General features: G+C 40.2%; 1 protein-coding gene across 1 annotated transcript in view; it reads left to right on the top strand.

Annotated features, from left to right (window-relative positions):
- Window positions 1-21,362, top strand: part of PRMT9 (protein arginine methyltransferase 9) — a 907,971-nt gene that overhangs the window by 420,014 nt on the left and 466,595 nt on the right. Inside the window, exon 7 of the mRNA XM_044062247.1 lies at window positions 7,967-8,073. Coding sequence (XP_043918182.1) covers window positions 7,967-8,073 — 107 coding nt within the window. The remainder of the gene's footprint in view (window positions 1-7,966; window positions 8,074-21,362) is intronic.

Here is a 21,362-nt window from a genome sequence, read left to right as displayed (position 1 = left end):
TATGACGCTAGCCCTGAGTAGCATTCTGCCATCGTCCAGAATGATACCACAGTACAGGGACAAAATGATTGACTTCAACAATTGGCTAAGCTTCTGGTGTCATTCTAAGGTGATCCAATATCTGTCTGCCTGGGACAACATGGTCGACAGACCACAATGCTTTGCCAGAGATGGCCCTGCACCTGTTGGCCCTAGGATTCCAGATACTGGCTAAGGCTCTTGCCGCCCCTATAGTGCTTTTTTTAGGCAGGGTTCAAATGACAAATTCACCACCGTAACAGAAACAGGCAAGCAAAAACTGAGGGTAATGCTGCTTAGTGCTAGAAGTCTAAATCTCAAAATGCACTCACTCGAGGCACTCTTTAAAATGGAGAACACCAATATCTGTGCAGTGACTGAGACCTGGTTCAAGGCTCCAGAGAGCACCCCTGCACTACCAGGCTATAACTCATACCACACTTTTCGGCCATGTAACCTGGACCGGAGCACTAAAGACAGAGGTGTGTCCATATTCATTAAGGATATCCACACCTCCAGGCTAGTTGCTCAACATAATGCATCCAGGGTTATCCAAGTGCAACTAACTCTGGGCAAAATTGCAGTCCAAATTGTAGCTTGCTACAGATCCCCCACTGTACCCCAGGATTCCCACTCCTCTTTTCTTGATATACTGGAAAATGTTAGGGTTCAACCAAACACCTTAATAATGGGCGATTTCAACTACCCCACCATTAACTAGGAAAACTACTCATGTACCAACTCCTTCGCTCAACACTTTCTGGAATTCATAAATTCCAATGCGCTGGATCATCTTATCCACACCCTCACCAGGGGCAACAGTATCCTAGACCTAGTCATTACCAACATGAATGACCAGTGATCCACACCTGAAGTCAACTCCTCGTTGGTCCGGTCCGACTATCAGCTAATCACCCTAGATACCCCCCCCCCGCCACTAAGGAAACCATGGTAAAAAATTTCTCCAAAGCCAACTTCATGCTTCTTAAGACAGAAGTGGTGAACTTCTTGACACTCATGCAGATGGACAACACAGTTACGACTGCTAAATCCTACACAAATGCACTCTATAAGCACTTACACGAGTGCATGGATTGTGCTATCTCAAACAGAACCAAGACGTTATCCTCCAAAAAAAGGAAGCTAATCTGGTGGTCCCCTGTCATAAACAAACTGTACAACAGAAGGAAGAAACTGTTGCAAAAGAGAGTAAAATCCCATGAGTGGAGGAGCTCTCTGGTCAGCCTCAGTAAGAAGCTGAGATCCGTTATAAGCTCCTCTAAAGCTAGATATCGCCATTGATTCTAAGGACAACCACAATGCATTCTATAGCTATGTCAAGAATCTCAGTGGCAATACCCAGATCTGCTCTGAATTGCAGCACAACGGCACGAAAATTACAGAACCAACTGATATTGCCAACATCTTGGCAGATAGGTTCACTGGTAACTTTACCCCCCTCTCAACCCCTAAAGGGCCCATATCTATACAGGAAGAATGCAGAGGCGCTGTAATCACAACTACCCAGGGTAAAAGCTGCACTCTCTAAAGCCAGAAACACATCATCCATGGGGACCGGATAACATCCCAGGCTGCGTTTTGCACTAACTTCAGAACGAACTGTCTCCCCACCTAAGCACCATGTTCAATCATAACCTCACATCAGTCTTTGTGCCCACTGAATGGCACACAGTTACAGTTATCCCACTCCACAAAGGGGGAGCCACCACTGATCCCGGGAACTATCGCCCTATTAGCCTGACGAGCCTGGTCTGCAAGGCCATGGAACATATCATCATGGAACTCTTAAACAAAGACATTGGTAACCTCCAACTCTGGACCCCATACAGTTTGGGTTTGTGAAAGGCAGATCATGCCTCCTGAACCTGATTGACTTCTGTGAGGCAGTTACCAAAACCTTAGAAGAGGGTAAGGTGGTTCACACAGGCTATCTTGACCTCACCAAGGCTTTCGACACCATCCCCCATTCTGGAATTATAGCTAAACTCACTAAACTAGGTATAAATCCCTATGTCACAAGATGGGTTGCCAGCTGGCTCACTGACAGAACCCACACTGTGAAAGTAGCAGACTCTAAATCCAACTTCAGACCAGTGACAAGTGGAGTACCACAGGGTTCAGTCCTGGGTCCTCTCCTGTTTGGTATCTACTTCTCTGAAGTACAGGCTAACATAGAAGGTGTTTGGCTAACAAAGTTCGCAGATGACTGCAAAGTAGGAGCCATAATCAAAACTCCTAACGATGTGGACATCCTACAAAAGAGACTCACTGAGACAGATGCCTGGTGTCAAAGCCATGGCCTCAAGCTCAATGCCAAAAAGTGCATTGTCATCCCATTTGGTAAAAACTCTGTACCCATGAACTACCACATAGGAGGTAGTCTACTCAACACCGAAAGTGTGATAAGAGGCCTTGGGACACAGGTGGACAGTAGTCTCTCCTTTGATAATCACATCGCCACAGTAGTCAGGAAATCCTTCTACGTGGCACACCTCATCACAAAAAGTTTCTCATCCAGGAAAAAAGAGGTCATTGTTCCCCTCTACGCATCACTCATTAGACCCATTAATAGAGTACAATGCCCCTTTTGGTATGTACCTCACAAGACATCTACAACAACTGGAAATGCAGCAGAAAAATCTCACAAAGAGGATTACCAGCCTCAAACAGATGCCCTACGCAGACTGTCTCAAAATAAAATCCAGGTTTACTCCGTCGCATATCGCCTACTCAGAGGCAATCTCTGCCTAACATACAAAGCTATGTCAAACCCAGAGCTGTTGGACATGCTCCACTTAAAGAAATCCCAATCCCTCCGAGCTACACGATCTAGGGACACGTTGGAGGGATACATTCCTGTCCCAGAGACTTCCCATACACTGGAACAAACTACCTATCTATATCAAAGCTCCTCATTAGCATTCTTCAAGAAAAATCTTGATGATTGGATGGGAGATAGGAAATTCACCCCGGGGATCATTTCTGTGGCTCTGCTTGACAGGGGCACAGGAAAATAATTTTCTTGGGTGGCGAAAGCCAGGGTACCATTTGGCTAGGCTTATATAGGCCCTAGGGCCAATAGCCTAGTACCTACCTATAACCCTATGGTGTCAGAGCCATGACCTCAAGCTCAATGCCAAAAAGTGCATTGTCATACCCTTCGGCAAAATCTCTGTACCCATGAAGTACCACATAGGCAGCAGTCTCCTTAACACCGAATGTGTAATCAGAGATCTTGGGACCCAGGTGGATAGTAGTCTCTCCTTTGATAATCATATTGCCACAGTAGTCAGGAAGCCCTTCTGTGTGGCACACCTCATCACAAAACGGTTCTCATCCAGTATATCTGTTATGGCTTAGTGGTAAATTACTTAGTCTATGGTTTGCAGGGTCTTGGGTTTGAGCCTTGCAGAGGCTGTTTATTTTTGGTTTGGGAGGGTGGCTTAATGGTTAAGGTGTTTACCTTACAAACACAAGGTGCATGGTTTTGAGTCACACAAGAGATAACTGGCTAGGCTTAAATGGCTCACAAGGGCAGTTAGCTTAGTACTAATCTATGAACATTTCCATGAACAAAAAAGAAGTCATTGTTCCCCTCTACTCAACACTCATTTGAACCATTATAGAGTACAACGCCCTTTTGCAATGTACCTCACAAGACATCTGCAGCAGCTGGAAAGGCCACAGAAGTACCTCACAAAGAGGATTACTGGCCCTGACCATCTCAAAAAATTCCAGCTTTACTCCGTAGCATATCGCTTACTCTGAGGTGATCTCTGCCTAACATATAAAGCTATGTCAAACCCAGAGCTGTTGGACATGCTACACCTAAAGAAATCTCAATCCCTCCAAGCTACAAGCTCTAGGGACATAAACCTTGTCATCACAATAAACAGGACATGCTGGAGGGATAAATTCCTTTCCCAGAGACTTCCCATACACTGGAACAAGCTACTCATCTATGTCAAGCAAAGTTCAACATTAGCACTCTTCAAGAAAAATCTTGATGAGTGGATGGGAAATAGGAAATACACCCCAGTCTGCTCGACAGTGGCACAGGAAAATAACTTTCTTGTGAGGTGTAAGCCAGGGAATCTTGTTGGCTAGGCTTACTTAGGCCCTTGGGTCGATAGCCTAGTATCTACCACCTATGAACCTATGAGAGCAACCCTATTAGCACTGCAGGACTTTCAAGACATTCTCCCTGTTGGGACAATTGCAGTACAAACTGACAACATCTGTGGTTTCATGCATCAACAAACAGAGAGGAACCTGTTCTTAGTCCTCTTGTCGAGATGCAATGAGAGTGTGTCAGTGGACGATCTCTTCCAACCACTTTCTTGTCCAATGCACATGCCGAGGAAATCCCATGTTTTAGCAGACAGGCTCAGCAGGTCCCTTCTGATGCCTCATGAATGGTTTCTCAGTGGTGAAGAAGATTTTCTGTTGTTGGGGCCAACCTTGCCATGACCTCTTTTCCTCTCCCCACAACAGCAAGTGCAGCTGATTCTTTGCCCTAATCTCCCCCTCAGGGGAGTCACCGAGAGATGCTGTAGTCCACGTTTGGCCCTCCGTTCCCCTTTTTGATTATCCTCTGTTACCTCTGATTCCAAACGTTTTACAGAAAGCACTTCAGTTGAAGAGAACAGTTATCCTCATTGCTTCTTTTTGGCCTTGTTAGGTGTGGCTCCCCATCCTTTGGTATCATCTTTGTTATCCGCCATGCATACTGGAACCCAGTCCAGACCTTCCGTCACACCCTTCCATTGTGAAACATCTTGACATTCCAGACCTCAACTTGGCTGCATGGTTTCTCCAATTTCACTGATAGCTATACAGCCTAGGCTTTCCTCCCCAGACCAGCAGATACTTGTATCTTCCCACAAGGCCTCTACAAAAAAGATTTACAAAAGTAAATGGAAAAGATTCTCTGTTTGGGCTGTACAGAGAGAAGTGGATCCCTTCACTGCTTCTGTCTTTGTGGTCCTAGAATTTTTAACATCTGTTTTTCAAAAAGGTGCTAATTTTTCTACTATCAGAGTACAGTTAGCAGCTATATTTTATTTTCATTCAGGAGAAATTACTTCCTTATTAACTTCCTTAAAGTTGTGCAAGGCCTTTCTAGAAAGTATCTTTTTGCTTAGGCCCCCAATGAAGGACCCATCACCCCCCTGTGATGTGACATTTGTACTACAAAGATTAAATCAGAAACCTTTTGAACCATCAGTTAAGTCTAATTTAACATTTTTGTCATGGAATACAGCCCTTTTGGTAGCTATTACATCTGCAAGATGAGTTTCTGAACTCCAGTCTGTCACAAATCACTTCACCTTTTTTTCCACAAAAGACATGGTTACCTTGCAAACCAGTCTGTCTTGCAAAAAGTAGTGTCCAAAGCAAATGTCAATCAGGCCATTATCTTTCCTGTATTTTTCCCAACTTTGCTAACAAGTAGGACTACACGCTACACCTTTTGGATGTGCATAGGCAATTACATTTTTTAGCTGCACAAAAGATTTCAGGAAGTCAGAACAAGTGTTTGTCTCCTTCTCTCCACGAACAAATTAGGATCACCATTTTTTAAAATTACCCTGGCCAAATGGATTACCAATTGCATTTTCTTTATTTACAGTCAGCAAGATCTGTCCCTACCCAGACCTCCTAAAGCACATTCCACTAGGTACATGACCACCTCTTCTGCCTTTTGGTTGAGAAATTCAGCAGCAGCAGCTTATCTGTTGGATTCAAGAGTCTTGTACATGTGGCCGAATTGGATCCAAGACCCAATTGTTGAGGAAATATGAAAATGGACAACACATATGCATAGTTATGGTGAGTACATAACTTTAATATTTTAGAAAGTAAAGTCCTGTAGTCAGAGAGTAAAATTCACTTGGTTTTAAGGTTTTTAATTTTAGAAGCAGTTTTCCAGGAATTCAGCTAACTCTGTCTCTTGAGGGGCATACTGTTGCAATCCATTTTTTCAGAATTAAGTATTATTAATGATTTTATTTTTATTAGCAAAACTGGATGCTTCCTCCAGTGTGTCAAATATTTTAGTTCTTACAGAAATAAATCATTTGATCTATGCAGGAAACACCAAAGTGGCTTTAATATTGTTCTTTTTAAGTTCATTAATCGGTGGTAAACAGGATTTTATTTTTCTCGTTTCTTTACTGGAGTAATTATTGTCAAACCTGACTACATGTTCACCTGTTTTAACAAGTGGGCTGGACCATGCTGGCTTTAATATTTGATCTTTTTCTAAACTGGACATAAACTTAACTATAATTACATGTGGCGATGAATTTCCCCCTTACGAAGGTGCGCTCAAGGATTTATGTGCCCTTTCCATTCCAAAACATAAAGTTTCAGGTAGATTTAATGTTTTATGTAGCCAGGGTGTTAAGAAGTGTATTATATTGTCTCCCTCATATTTTTTTCAGGTATGTCATAAATTCTAATGTTGTTTCACCTGTGTCTGTTTTCTAAATCATCTGCTTTATCTGTAAACCAATTATTTTATTTTAAAAGAAATTCAGTCTGAGATTCGCAGTTATTCTCCTTTCATGATCATTTAAAGCTTTTTTCACACTGGTGATTTTTGCACTTTGTTTCATAAGAATTTCTAAATCTTCCATCTCCTTTCTGGACTCTTATTTCAAACTTTCTATTCTGGTATCCAGTCTGTCCATTTTAAGTAATATACCCTGCATGCTGCGGTAGCATTGTCGCCTCACAGTAAGACGTTGTCCTGTTCGATTCTCAGCTAAAGCGTCTTCTGTGTAGAGACATGCGTGAATTGGCGTACCTTCATTGAAGGTTGTGCGTCAGGCCTGGCAAGTCGCTATGTAAAAATCTACTGCCAATCATTAGCGGACTGGAGTTCTGCTGTGGCGACCCCTAACCGGGAAAAGCCGAAAGATACAACAACAACTAGATATTATTAACTAGATGTCTTGTTTAACACATGAATCCCGAGTACCATTTCTGAAGTGTCTCATGTTGAAGTCTCTTCTCTCTTAACCAAGCAGCTGAAATTCTGATAGGAAAATTACAGCTTTCGAAGAACTTAAGGCTAGAAACCTCTTCTCTGATTATTAGTAAATAAAATTAGCTAACATGTATCTCCAGATTTTAATTTTCTGTTATATTTTCATATTTCATTAGTGCAGCACCCCTCCTCGCTGCAGTGTAGCAAGTATTTGAATATGGTTTGTAACTGGTGTGGAAGTCAAAGCTATACTAACTGTCGAATCTGCTGTGGCAGAAGTGCCAAAAGATTATCACTGTTGCAATACTGGCATACTTGAACATGTACATTTAGGATAAGTTCCAACACAATTGTACTTTATCTGTTTTATTTTTTATATGTTGTATATAGTTTGAGTGGTTTTGTTGTTTTGAAAATTTGTTCAAATATTATTGTTTATTATCCTACTGCTGCAGTTTCTTTAGAGTCAAAAAATGTTTCAATAAAAAAGAAAAAAGAAAAGACTGGAAGAATCTGATAATACCTAGGACAGCTTTAGCAATATGTAGGGCTTAAGCTGTGAACTGAGGACTGGCAACTTATCCAACAGATATAGAAGTGGACATAATGATCTACCCAGCTGAGGTTCATATTGACAGTTTGTGTTCCTTTGATAGCTCTGTACCTTAGATGGCTTTGGACATTTTTTCCCCTGTTGTCACAAACTGTTTCTTGTTTAAAGTTTAAGCAGGTAAAATGTATGAAAAAAAATGTGAGCCCTTCTTTACATGTGCACAGTTATTCAAATAACCAACCAAGATGGATGTGTATATGTTAATCGAGTCTAGTATTGTTTAAAATTTGGGGAATGTGCAGTGACTCTATGCTTTAGCCAAGAGTTCACTTTTAGGCTGTGAAGAAGTATTTTGCTTATTTTGCTTTGGTTTTGTGTAGACACAGGAACAAGGCATTGGCTCTGGCAGATTTGGTCGTGTCATTCCTGCAGGTGCTGTTGTATTTGGCATGGCAGTGGAATGCCCAGAGATACGCAGACATCATAGGTAAGTGTTATTGAATAGAAAAAACAAGGCAAAAGTGAATTTGAGCATACTGGCAAAAAGGTGAAGTAAAACTGAGAAAGAATAGTAAGAAGAAATATTTGATTACAGGGTGATAAATGTTTGTAAGCAGTATTATATGTAATAGTGTGCATTATTGGCCAGCACTATATGCATTTTGTAACAAGAAGTGGGATAAAGAAGGTAATCTTTTTTTCATCTTTGTGGGTTTTTTTTTTTTGTAACTTCAAATCTTTAACTCTTTTATAAGGTGTAAGTGCAGTTTTGAGCTTTTAATCAGGATGCAGTACCCTTCTGAACATCATGATCCTACTACAGATTTCTTTTGTTTGGCATCTGGCATTCTTGTCATTGTCTTCCTACAATAGTTACAAATGTCTTTTGATTTATATTTGACCCTTTGTTAATTCAGTAAATCCATTTAAGCCTGGACCATGATGCTGGGAGACCCACTGAGGTATCTGTAGAGAGCAGTGGAAATTTGAACAGGTTACTGTAGCAATTCTGTACTCCTGTCGATAAGTGCCAGTGGATATGGAATACCTGAGCTTTCCACAGATCTGGCAGATGAAATCTTTGTTTAGTATTATAGCCAAGGGATGGCACCTCACAAATACAGCATCCCCTCTTGCTATATTTTAGCGTCAGTATTGGAATGTGGTTCTGGCTACTTGATGTGGGAGTCAAACCTACAACATTTTCATGCTCTGTTATCAAAACCAAGAGCAGAAGCAATTCACGTAAGCTTTCAGAAGTGTCTTTGTAACTGTAGCTTATAGTTATGCACAGAATATTACTGTTTCTGTTTCTCTGACAGGTGATTCTTGAGTAGAAATGTTGCCGACTTATTTAAATGGTGTTAAAATAAACATGAAAACCAAACTGTCTACAGTAAAATGTTTGAAAAATAATTAAGGAAAAACATTTTTTTTGCTGAACTACATCTAAATAACACAAAGGATATTTTTATACTAATTGATTTATGTGCATTTTTTCAGTGAAGTCTTATGTTTCTAGTATAACAGTTTGGTATGGCATGGTGTAAAATATAGTTTAGTATAGTATGCTAGAGAGATATAATTGATCTAATATTGAGAATATTCCTTCATTGGTCCCATAGCTATATTTATTCTCTCTGCACAGATAAATGTAGATTAATTTTTTTCTAAAAGTTGTGTGAATCCTATGGAAAGCACAAGGTACTTCTCTCAGAATTGGTGTAAAGGTCTCCCTCTCATTGTGTTATGCATATGCTGGTGTTTCTACACTGGGATTATGCTTTGCAGACTGGTAGGAGTCTAGCTTACCTAACAATAAGGCCTCATTTTGTGTTGCCTCTCACCGTATTGTCTTGGAACCAGACTCTGCTTCTTCTGGGTGTAAGTGCTGCCTCATTCTTCAGTGTGTCATGCCTCTTCTGCATTCCTGGGTTTGCTGTGGTCTTCAGGATTCTGAGTACACCGTCATCCAGTACTTACCTCCCTAGATGCTGACCTCTGATTGGTGCCTAATATCAGTGAGCTTCTTACCAAACCTGACATGGTGCTTCTTTCCTTTTACCAATTTTTTGTTGTCAGGGGACAGTTACCAATGAGACAACTTGTCTAAACTCCCATTAAGTTCCTTTGACCTTGAATGCAAGGACGTTTTGGCTGTAAAGCTTATATGTCCTATGGCCTCCCATTTATTGTTTTAGTTTAGTGTTTCTGATATTGTTTACTTTCCTGAAATGGTCAAATTGTTGTGCCTCCCTGGGAGATTTTGCAAGTCCAAAATCCTCTACAGCTTTTTTGTTTCAGCATCTTTAATTCCTGTGGCTTACTTCATGCTAACAGTGATTTAAAGCTGCATTTCTATTTGTTTTCTGGAGTGATTGCAATAGAGGCCGTATCTGGACTGTGTTTCTGAGGATGAGAGAACTCTAGAAGCCAGTTAATCCAGTACTTGTGGGATAAGAAGTCTTCCTGTTTTATTGCTGTGTCAGTAATAGTCAAACAAGGAAAGTCTTGTAAAGGTCATGTCACCATGCCCTTATTAGCGCGCGTGTGTGTGTGTGTGTGTGTGTGTGTGTGTGTGTGTGTGTGTGTGTGTGTGTGTGTGAGGGTTGCAGTGGCTTTTTACCCTTCTGCCTCTGTTTGTACTTCTTATTGCAGTGTTCATGAATGCAGATTAATCTAATTTGAGGTGCCCGTTAGCGGCTAGTTGGGGCATGATTTTGTACTTAATGCCTGGCTGGTTCTGTGAATCCTCCCTACTGTTGGACAGTGTTGTCCCTTAGTAGTTTAGTTGGCCTTGCCCCTATCTTGGAGTGTGGTCTACAACTTTTTCTGTGACCATGCTGGTGGGTTGGATCTTAAGGAGATAGCTGCCCAGTTTACTGAAAAGCCTTGTACTCATTTTTTTGATTGGTTGTGGTTCTCCTTTTGGATAAAATGGTACCATGTGCCTCCCCTGGTAGCTGTAGATGTTCCTATCTTATAGCAGTTTTGCGTGTGCTGCGGTCTCAGTTTCTTCAAGTGTCCCTGAGCTATCTCCTGCCTATTTTTCTCACTAGATGGGAAGACTGAGGCTTCATTCTAGCTGTTCAAGCAGTTTCTTAAGAATGCTGTTTTCCTTGCTACATTTAAGAGCTATCTTTCTCGGTCCTTGGACTCTCTGCTCAGCTGGCTTGCCTTTCTGCTGTTAGGTCTTTGGCCTTGAGATTTTGGCATTTATTTAATGAATTAATTCATTCCCAAGTACTAACTTTATTCTGTTTTAAGATTGGGTTGAGCCAGAGTCTACCAGGGTAGTCAGTGCTTATAAGGCAGAGAACCACTCCTGGGCAGTACATTAGATTATTGCAAAATGCAGGTAAATAATCACAATGTACACTTGTCTAAGGGAAATTAGAGGTTTTCTGGTTCACCTGTCAGGGATGTGTTAAAAAACAGGAGCCCCCAGCTTGAAAAGCACAAATGTTTGTCCTTGGAATGAGCTTTCTTCCTTGTGACACTACTTTTCTTGGGGGTTCCCAGAGGTTGAGGCCTGCCAAGTATGAGAAACGTCCCTTTAATGTTTTCATGTCCTGTTTCCACTTCTCACAAAAAATAGTTTGTAGTTGATGGCCCAGTTTTTTCTTCTCACTGTTTCTGCACAGAGGCAGAAATCAGAAAGGGATAAGGGGTCCTTCAGTTCATGGGCAGGTGCAACCTTGCCAGTGTTCCCCAGGGCCCGGGGCAACACTGGGGTTTATTAGATTGATTGGTGGTTTCTCTCCCTGTCCCAAAGGACAGGGCTTGCAGTTGCCACTTGCATTCCTTAGTGGGTAGGCATTTAGGTTTTCCGCAACATTCCTTCTAGCCTTTACTACTTTCACGTTGGCTCCTTCTTCAGAATTCCTGTCTCCATTACTTAGTCTGTTCTTTGGCAAACTTTGTCAACTCTGCCTGTGGTCTGCACTGATCTCCATCTGCCAACATTACAGTGACAGCACTGTCTGTGGGAATTAGACCTCTTCTAATTAGGCTTTTCCCCAGGACTTAGTTTCCTGAACTTTATTATAGTATGCTTGTAGCTTTCTTCTTGAGGTTTAAGCATAAATCCAATCAAATAAATTCTTGCCTTCAGTGTTAGAGGGCAGCAAATATTTTTTTTTCTACTGTGCCACTTACTTACAGATAGGACCCACTTTGTTCCTCTGCAGGTGGGTCTTTACTGTGAATGTCTCTGAAAGTTTGGCAAGTATATACATTTATTTTATTTATTTTACATTTGTGTACCAGTCGTGTGCAACTGGGCCATAAGCCCATTTTCAGTGGAGGCCAGGGGAGAAAACCTCCATACAGAAAAATATGTGTAAGAGGTAACAACATGTTAGGAATACATTTATAACTACATAGGACAATAATACAAAAAAACTGATGCCTCAAAATGCAATTATATTTACAAAATACATAGGCCAGCAATGTGAGCAATTTCCAGTAATTGCAGACTAGATAGGTACAGAGTATCATTTAACAGTTGAAGTTATGCAATGAACAGAGTTAAGCTTATGGAGTTAGAAGAAACTGTTTGGTAGGTTGCTAGTAGTCATTTGTAAGGAAAGGCAGTAGAGGCCTGCAAGGAATGATTTGATCTTGAATTCTAGGTGTGGAGGAAGTTGGAAAGAATTTGGACTGCATAAGAAGGTAGGAGTTGTGGTATTTTATGAGGAAGGTGGGAGTGGCAGAGAAGTATGTGAGTGGTACAGAATATGTACGAGGGTAGTGTGACAGTGGTGAGGTCTGCAGTGGGAGTGACAGATGCGTTTAAGGTGGAGGTGGGATTACATCAAGGATCAGCTCTGAGCCATTTTTTATTTGCAGTGGTGATGGACAGGTTGACAGACGAGATCAGAGAGGAGGCCCCATGGACTATGATGTTTGCAGATGACATTGTGATCTGTAGTGAGAGTAGAGACCAGTTTGAGGAGACCCTGGAGAGGTGGAGATATGCTCTAGAGAGGAGAGGAATGAAGGTCAGCAGGACTAAGACAGAATATATGTGTGTGAATGAGAGGGAGGATAGAGGAATGATGAGGATGCAGGGAGTAGTGTTGGCGAAGGTGGATGACTTTAAGTACTTGGGATCAACAGTTCAGAGAAATGGTGAGTGTGGAAGAGAGGTGAAAAAGAGAGTACAGACAGGGTGGAATGGGTGGAGAAGAGTGTCAGGAGTGATTTCTGACAGACGGGTACCAGTAAGAGTGAAGGGGAAGGTCTACAAGAGGGTAGTGAGACCAGCTATGTTGTATGGGTTGGAGATGGTGGCATTGACAAAAAGGCAGAGATCAGAGCTGGATGTGGCAGAGTTAAAGATGTTAAGATTTGCACTGGGTGTGACAAGGATGGACAGGATTAGGAGTCAGTATATTAGAGGGTAAGCTCAGGTTGGACGGTTTGGAGAGAAAGTCAGAGGGTCGAGATTGAGTTGCTTTGGACATGTGCTGAGGAGGAATGCTGGGTATATTGGGAAAAGGTTGCTAAGGATGGAGCTGCCAGGTAAGAGGAAAAGAGGAAGGCTTAAGATAAGGTTTATGGATGTGATGAGAGAGGACATGCAGGTGGTTGGTGTGACAAAGCAAGATGCAGAGGACAGGAAGAAATGGAAACAGATGATCTGCTGTGGTGACCCCTAACAGGAACAGCTGAAAGAGAAGAAGAAGAAGGTAGGCAGTCAAGGATTCTTGGATGGTTTTAATGATTTACTCAAGAGGTTGGAGCAGTGCTGAGGGAGGGTAAGGATAGAGGGGGTATAGAGTTAACCAGAAGAAATGCAGGAGCAGAGCCAGTTTTTGCTGAGATGGTCTCAAATGAGTAGTTTAAATTTGTGTGTATTGGTGGTGTTCAGAATTTGTTGGTGGATGGTGGTACAGATTTTGGATATTTTGTGCGACTATAAAGATTCTCTGGAAGTATTATTGGCTTTTGAGACTTTTAGTAACAGTTTCTCAGAGGATCTTAATACTTGGGTTTTGCTATAGGGCTGTACTAGGTTGTGGAGTGCTGGGCAGTTATGAGGTTGAAATATAATGGAGTGAGCCAGGTTAGTTAATGTTGAGAAGGTAGGTAGTTTATTCCAGTTAAGTTCCCGTAAAACTGTGCAGTGGTGAGATCTGTTGGTAGGATTAATGGCAAATCTGTCTTATTTTATTATAGCAGGCCTCCAGTTTGGTTAAATCAGATTTTCTAAGATTTGTAAGGATAGGTGAGGTGTATAGTGTAGTAGATAGGAGATGTGACCTGGTAGAACTGATGAGAAATAGTTTCGCTCTGTAGAGAGCCCCTAGTAAGATATGCTTCTTTAATGGTTAGTGCTAGGTGTTTATCAGATTTATGTGAGTTGTCAGTTGTTACACCAAGCAGTTTTGTTTGCTGTACAGGTTTCTATTCTGGTTTTGTTACAGGAGTAAATGATAAAGGATGGCTGGTTACCTTGTGGCGTGCTTTTTGTAAAGATAATTAGTTTTGTTTTGTTTGAGTTAAGTTTTAGTTTGTGGTCTGAGAGATATTTTTCGATTTCTAGAAAGGACCTTTGTGTTGTTTCATGGAGTGTTGAGAGTGTAGGGGCTTAACAGATGAAAGAGGTGTCACCTGCATATTGGATGATGGTGGCTTTGCTAGTGGTAATGCATAGTTTATTTGTAAATATAGAGAAGAGGAGTGGTAAGAGAATTGACCCTTGGGTACACCTACAGAGACATCTAGTAGAGGAGGGATTGAGTGTAGCCACTTAACTGCTTGCTGGCGATCTGTTAAATAACTATGGAACCAGGTAAAGGCTGGATGGGATAGATTTATGAGTGCTAGCTTATTTATCAGTTTTTGGTGTGATACTTTGTTAAAAGCTTTTGACAGATCCAGAAAAATAGAGGAGAGTAATTGACCGTCATTTCTAAGTTGTTTGATGGATTAGTAAAGTTGACTAGTGCAGTTGTGGTGCTGTGCTTTGGTCAAAAGGTGTGTTGGGAGTTAGAGAGGAGGTTGTTGATCAGTAGGTATTCTAGGAGTTGTTTGTAAATGCATTTTTCAAGGATTTTGACTATTGGATAGAGGATGGCAATTGGTCTATAGTTGGTTAAGTCTGTAGAGGGGCCACCTTTATGCAGGGGAATGATATGTGATATTTTCCAGAGTTTGGGTATGTAATGTTCACCAATGGACCAATTGATTAGAATGGAGATAGGGTAGGCGATGATATATCTGTATGTGATATGTATAACTTCTTTGCAATGCCATAGATTCTTCTTGATTTGCAAGAGGGTACTCTCTGTTCACTAGGGGTTCAATGTACTTTTCACAGATAATGTTTTATATAATGGTGTAAAGGCTTATGCTTATGACCAGAAATAGGAACAGTTGGAAAAATTATGCTGAATGTTGATTGGTGGAAACTGTAACCATAGAATTCAAGATGATCAGGTGTACAGCATAATTTATCACATTAAGACCATGCAAAACTAGCTTCATGAGTTGAACATTTTTTAATTAATTTGGACTGAGAAGGTACTTTCAGTATTTAGAATTGTGCAGTGTAGGGTATCTTGTAGCAGGTCTAAATGGTATTATATACAGTATCTCAGGCATCAACTGTTGTTGCCATTTTCCTTTCCAGCAGCCTTCTAGCTTTTATAACCCTTTACAGATGGCATGTGCAATGCACAGTTTGTATTTTGTTAGCATAACCTGTACAGGTCTAGCTCTTACTCATTCATTCATACATACATTCATTCATATTTGCTTGCCATGGTAGTGCACTGGTCAGTACTGACCAAATTAAGACTCAGCACAGGCTTCACAAACAAAAAAAGCAGAAATGTAAGCAGTAACAGTGAAGTTAAGATATAGAAAAGCTGTATATGTTCATTGTAGTAAACAAACAGAATGTAATGTATAATATTACATTAGTTTAGAAAGTGGGTCAACCTTGAATAATTCTGTGAAAGGAGGACAGAAGTGGAAAGGAGATGGGGACAGTTTTAGGTGATATATCTTGTGTTTAAGCAGGAGCATTTGTCTTGGATGAAGAGGTGCTTTTTGAGTTGCATTCTGATTTTGCAATCTTATAAGTATTTAGGAACTATTATCGATTCAGAGTTGAATTTTGATGAAAATTGCATAATGGTATGTAAGAAAGGACATATGTGACTGTTTTATTTGCAAAACTTGTCACAGTTGCATATAGACAAAAGTATTATGGTTTTGTTTTATCATGCTTTTATTAAATCCGTCTTGTCATTTTCTCTAGTAGCTTGATATGGAAATTTGTCTATGAAAAATAGAAATTCGTTGAATCAGATTGTAAAGTGGTTAAGTAAATTGATTGAAGAACAACAAATGTGTCTTACATATTTATATTTAAACGGTTAAAAGAAAAACTAATTCAGTTGTTAAAAATGTGCCACATCCATTATGTTGTGAATTTCAGCTACTTTGTGAATTTCAGCTACTTCCATTGTGAAATTCAGCTACTTCCATTGTGAAAGAAGTATGTTTCCAAGATGTAAAACAAAAAGATATAAGAATAGTTTTGTTCCAGCAGCAATTACACATACGAATAATAAAAATATTACAGCTTAAGAGATGTTTTAAAAATTTCATATAGCTTCAATTTTAGCACCTTGTCACTTTTTGGTTTAAATCAAGTGCAAAACTGTCCGAGTAGAAAAAATGGTAGAATGTTCGATACATATTGTAGACCGATTTTTCGTCTTTTCTTTCTTTTATTGTATGCATGTTAAATGTTATGTTTTTTTATTACTGTATTTATGTGAATGATGAATGTTATGTTTAGACCAACGCTAATTTTGTGACTGCAAAAAGAATTTATCTACATGTATGAATTAATGGAATTTAATTGAATTGGTGTGTTGATTTCCTTTAGGTTGATGGGGAGAATTTGCCAAAAAGTAGATGCCTGAGACGAGAATGCATTTGTAGTGCTGTGGAGTTTGGTTCTAGATGTAATGAGGAATGATATGGCAGTATGTACTGTCTCAGGTTGTATGAGGAGCTTTCTTTATGATCATTAGCATCAGAGGAGTAAGTGTCTTGAGTTGGAGTAATTTGTAGAGTTGGGGCCTAACAGCAGGCTTGATCTTTGTTTTCTGGATAGCCATTTGGGTTTTTCTAGAGTGATAGATAAGTGATGCCCATGGAGGGGTAAGTTTTTAATGACTGGTAAATTCTGCAGGAGATTGTCTAGAGTGTTGGTGGTGTTTTTCTTTGAGGCAGATGTGAAAATGGATAGCCCATATACCAGCTAAGAGAGGGAAACTCCTTTGCTAATGATTGTTATGGTTATATGTGAAAAGGAGGATTTTATTTTTGCTCTGACTTTGACTATCTGGAAATGGAAGTTTAAAAATTGATCAAACTATAATCATGGGATTTGAAGATAGGGGTTATTTTGTAGTATGGTTGTGTAAGTCAAAGAGTCAAGACACTTGGCGAGTTTTATAAACCTATTTTTGGTCTTGAGGGAAGTTGAAAATTAGTGTACAGATTATAGTTCATCATCATGGACTATATTTCACACTGATTAGAGTTTACATTTTTTATTTGTCTGGTAATAAGCACTTTCAGCTTCATTTTGTCAAAAAAATCTTTATTTTGAATTCATCAATATAGTGTGCCTGATTCATTATCCTGATAATTTAGCTTTTCACTGTCTGCATCAAACCTTGAATAACTTCCTGTGGAAGATGAATTCTTCCACAGGTTACTCATACTTGATATTAGCTTTTGTTGCAGAGCCAGTCATAATGCTACTTTTTTATCCTGACCCAAATTTATCCTGCTGTTTTAAGAGCTGGACAGCCAAATTCTACAAAGATTTTGTTAAAGTATTCCATTATAATTGGTTTTACAAGCTCAAAGCCTCGCATGAGGCCCTTGAGGAGCTTGCATCCAATTACCTCAGGGTTGTGTGTCAATTCAGAAACTCACAGTTTTAAGTTGCCTAAGGTAGGAGTCACCTTAATAGTTAAGGAAACCATGTTATATGTAGGACCAAAAATGTACGGTAATGTAAAAAATCTAAAGAGCAGAAAGAATCTAGTTTTATTTCTTTTAACGTTTCTTCCCAAGCCACTTCAACCAAAGGTAACTGGTACATACAAAAGTGAAATCCTGGGGAAGTGGTTGGATAAGCAAAACCAACATCTAGACTCGGCTTCTCTCTGTTCTTAAGAAATTAGTTGCTCTCCTTATACCTCCAGCGGAATGGAGGTTGGTCCTAACCAACTATTGCAAGGCGGATTCTTGTGTGATCGCAGTCATCTGTCATAAGGTTCCAAACACCACAGCCTTGTGCCACTGTGAAGTCAGACAAAGATTACAGTTCTTTGGACAGGATTTGCAAGAGGATGCTTTCCCTTACACTTTTTACTTTAAAGTCACTTAAGTTTTTCTTTTACATGTTCCATTTCTAGTTTGCCATTTTGGATTATGCTTCAGAAAAGCTGACACTACCTCCTGAGTTTTTGGGTCAATAAATCTCCAGAAAAAATCCCTGAGTCTGCTTCTTCAGCAGGGTCTCTTATCGCCTAGATTAGTTTACTGTGCTGATGCTGTGTCTAGGACAGAAGTCTCAGAAGTTTGTACCAGTTGGTCTCTTTCAGGCTCTCTTAATTTTAAGTTGAGACAGGCCATTCTTGATGCTCCCTTCATTGGTGAATTTCTGTTTGAGAGGCTTTGCAAGATATTTTTAATGAACTGTAGAAGAGAAGTAGACATTAATTGCACTAGAGGGTGACCACCTTAATTTCCTTCTTTACTCCTGAGACAATCTGGCTTTTAAAAAGAATCTCCCATGTAGAATGAGGCCAGCACCTTAACACTGAACATTCTTGTCCTCCCCATTTCCATCTACAGAATTTCCCACTTTGCAGCAACTGTGTGGGCTACCTCATATGTCTGCCTGTGTGACATCAGTCCGAAAAGACCAGTGAGTTCTAGGCTTAGTCTTAGTTGACCAGGTCTTAACAGTTGTGTCTCCTTACAGAAGGAACTGTTGTAATGAACCAGATTATTGGTCCTTCATAAAGATGCAGAGGTTTCTTTCAGAGAGAGGCCGGAGATTTCCATGCCATCTTGGACTTCAGCAACTTCAGTGAATGCTCTTCTGTTACAGGTCTTCTGAATGGTGCCACTTGGTATGCTGGATTTCTTTTGGCACGTTTATGTCTGGGGTTTGCACAGGAAGTCTCTTTGCTCTGTGTGGGTTTCATTTTCAGTACTGAGTGTTGCCATATGTTCCTTCTGTATGCCAGTAATATTTGCCACAGTGCTAAATATGGTGGAATAGGCCTAACAGGAGAAGAGAAAACATTTTTTGCATTTTCTTAGCTTGACAAATGACTGCTGCTGATTCTGTCAAGAGACTACTTTGCAGCAGCTCCTGCTTCAGTCTGTCAGTGTTAGTAGGTCCTGCTTTGACCATAAACTAGGTGAAGTATTCTTTTGAGTTTGTACAGAGGATTTCCATTTTCATGACAGAGTTACTTCTCACTGTTGTTCTTTCCTGCCACTGGAGAAGGACTTAGAAATTCAGAATACCTTGTGAAGCAGTTCTTTAAAGGGTGATGCATCTTCACCTTCCTTTGAAGAACTTTTCTGTTCCCTGGGACTCGAAAGTTATAATTGTAAGACTTTTTCACCCTGCAGTTCAAACTGACTGGTTAAGTGGTTCAAAAATGTCCTCATTTGTGGAATGCTTTGCGTTGTCATCAGACCCTTCAGCTGCAAAATCTTCTTGCTGTGAATTTTGTGTAACCCTTTACAAGGACTGGGTAACGTATTGAAATTTACTTATGAGGTTTATCATAATGCTTATTGCTGTATTCTAACCCCTTACTCATGGGGAGGTGTCAGCAAGCAGGTATCCCGCCTTCCAGCTCACCTTCCATTTAAATTTCCAATGTTGTTAAAATGGAGCTGAACTCCTTTTAGTACTGAGTACATTGGTCTGATACTTGGCCAATGCCTTTGCCATCTTCTTTCTTTCTTTGTCATCTGTAGTAAATTGGTCACCATTCTGTCTGTCTCTTGAACCCTTTAGGTACCTTACAGGGACTGATTAAGTACTTATTGTGGGAAATCTTTTTCTCCATTTTATTTTTGTAAATGTAATATATTATGTTTGTTGTAGTTCAAAGTTAGTCTGAATTTATTGGACATTTTGTCCTAGTTTTCTGATGTCTGTTGAAAAAAATATGAGAAAGATATGACAGCAGAGGATTAAGACTATGAGTAGATGGCAGTGTACTTCTTGTGAACTAGGGTTTAAGTCCCTCCATATCTGCCTACTCTGTGACTCTAAGCAAGTCACTTAACCAGACAGTGCTCCTGGGCTGAGTCTGAAAAAGGCCTGTGTATCAGTGCTCTATCCTGGTTAAGAAGTAAACACATAAAAATAGAAAGTTAAAAGATTATCAGCAAGTATGCCCTGTGGAAGAGCAGTTCTACCAAATGCCTTTGCAGTGCCTTTTCTGTGTGGGAGAAAACCATCAGGTTTCTTCCTGTTAGCAGCAAACTGCCTTTAACAGGAATTCATTGCTCTAACATGCTGGTAATCCTCAGGCCTTCTTTGACTACAAGGTTTTCTTATCTTTGAGACTGTTAACATGCCCCCCCCCCCCAAAAAAAAAAGTTTAAATTCAGTTTTATTAAGGTACTGGAATCCAAGCGTCAGTACCCATAAACGGGTCTATATTAGAACGTCGACAGGCAAAAGAGCGAACCCACTTGCGTCGACACATCTTAAGCGAAACCACGAACTCTCGAATGGCCAAAATAGTGATGAAAAAAAATGCTGGACCATTGTCGGGAATTTGCAGTTTCCTACACTGTAGTGCAATCTCGGAGTTGGTATATTTAAGTAGGGAGGTGTGGGGGGGGTGAAGCCCCCACTCTATTTTGTCTGTGATTTTTTTTTTTTTTTTTTTTTTGTTGGCCCATTTGAGAGCTAGTGGTTTCGCTTAAGATGTGTCGACGTAAGGGCATAAACACATATGTGAAAGCAAGGAAGAAAGGAAGTAATTGCAGAATAGCTGAGAAATATCATATGCCTGATCATAATTGACTTTTAAAGGACGTATAAAAGCGTACAGCTTGGGATATTTCTTAAGTACTGGAGAAGGAAATCTCAGAGGCATGGAGTCTGAGAACAGAAAGAATTAGTGCTAGAAGTCCTCAGCCACACCCATATCACCTCCATCAACCCCAGAAAAAAGAAATGCAAGGGCCTAGTTAGACACTAAAGGACCAAGAGCTCCTTAAGATATGGGAACCCATCTTGCGTAGATCTGAGTTAACCAACAGCAATATTTTAAAAATGATCTGGGAACAGATTGAGCAACAGTGTAGACTGCACAAAATTAGGGTAAAATGAAGATGACTGTGAGAGTACCTGTGAGTAACAGAGCTGAAGAATTCTGTTACATTTAGTCAAGCTGACTGCTAGGCAGCCTCAGGTACTAGGAGTTGCAGTAATGAAGACAAGAAACCAGAGCATGCATTACCACCAAAATGTCATGTGGGAGGATAAGTTGCTTGATGTGAGATATTTTATAGACTGAAACAAGACAGAATTTGACAATAGATGGCATCTGGCCCCTAAGTGTCAGTCTGTCTTCAGTAAACAGATGAAGATTTTTGTTTACTTTGTTCACAAATAGAGCTTGATGCCATTATAGATCATGGTCAGGTTTATTGCTGTGCAGTTTGAGTCCATTAAGGTAGCACGAATAG

This window comes from Protopterus annectens, chromosome 2.part1, assembly GCF_019279795.1.
Source record: "Protopterus annectens isolate FY-2018-M chromosome 2.part1, PAN1.0, whole genome shotgun sequence".
Classification (NCBI taxonomy): Eukaryota; Metazoa; Chordata; order Ceratodontiformes; family Protopteridae; genus Protopterus; species Protopterus annectens.
Note: the sequence above shows the minus strand (reverse complement) of the source record. Positions and strands in the feature narration are given on the sequence as shown.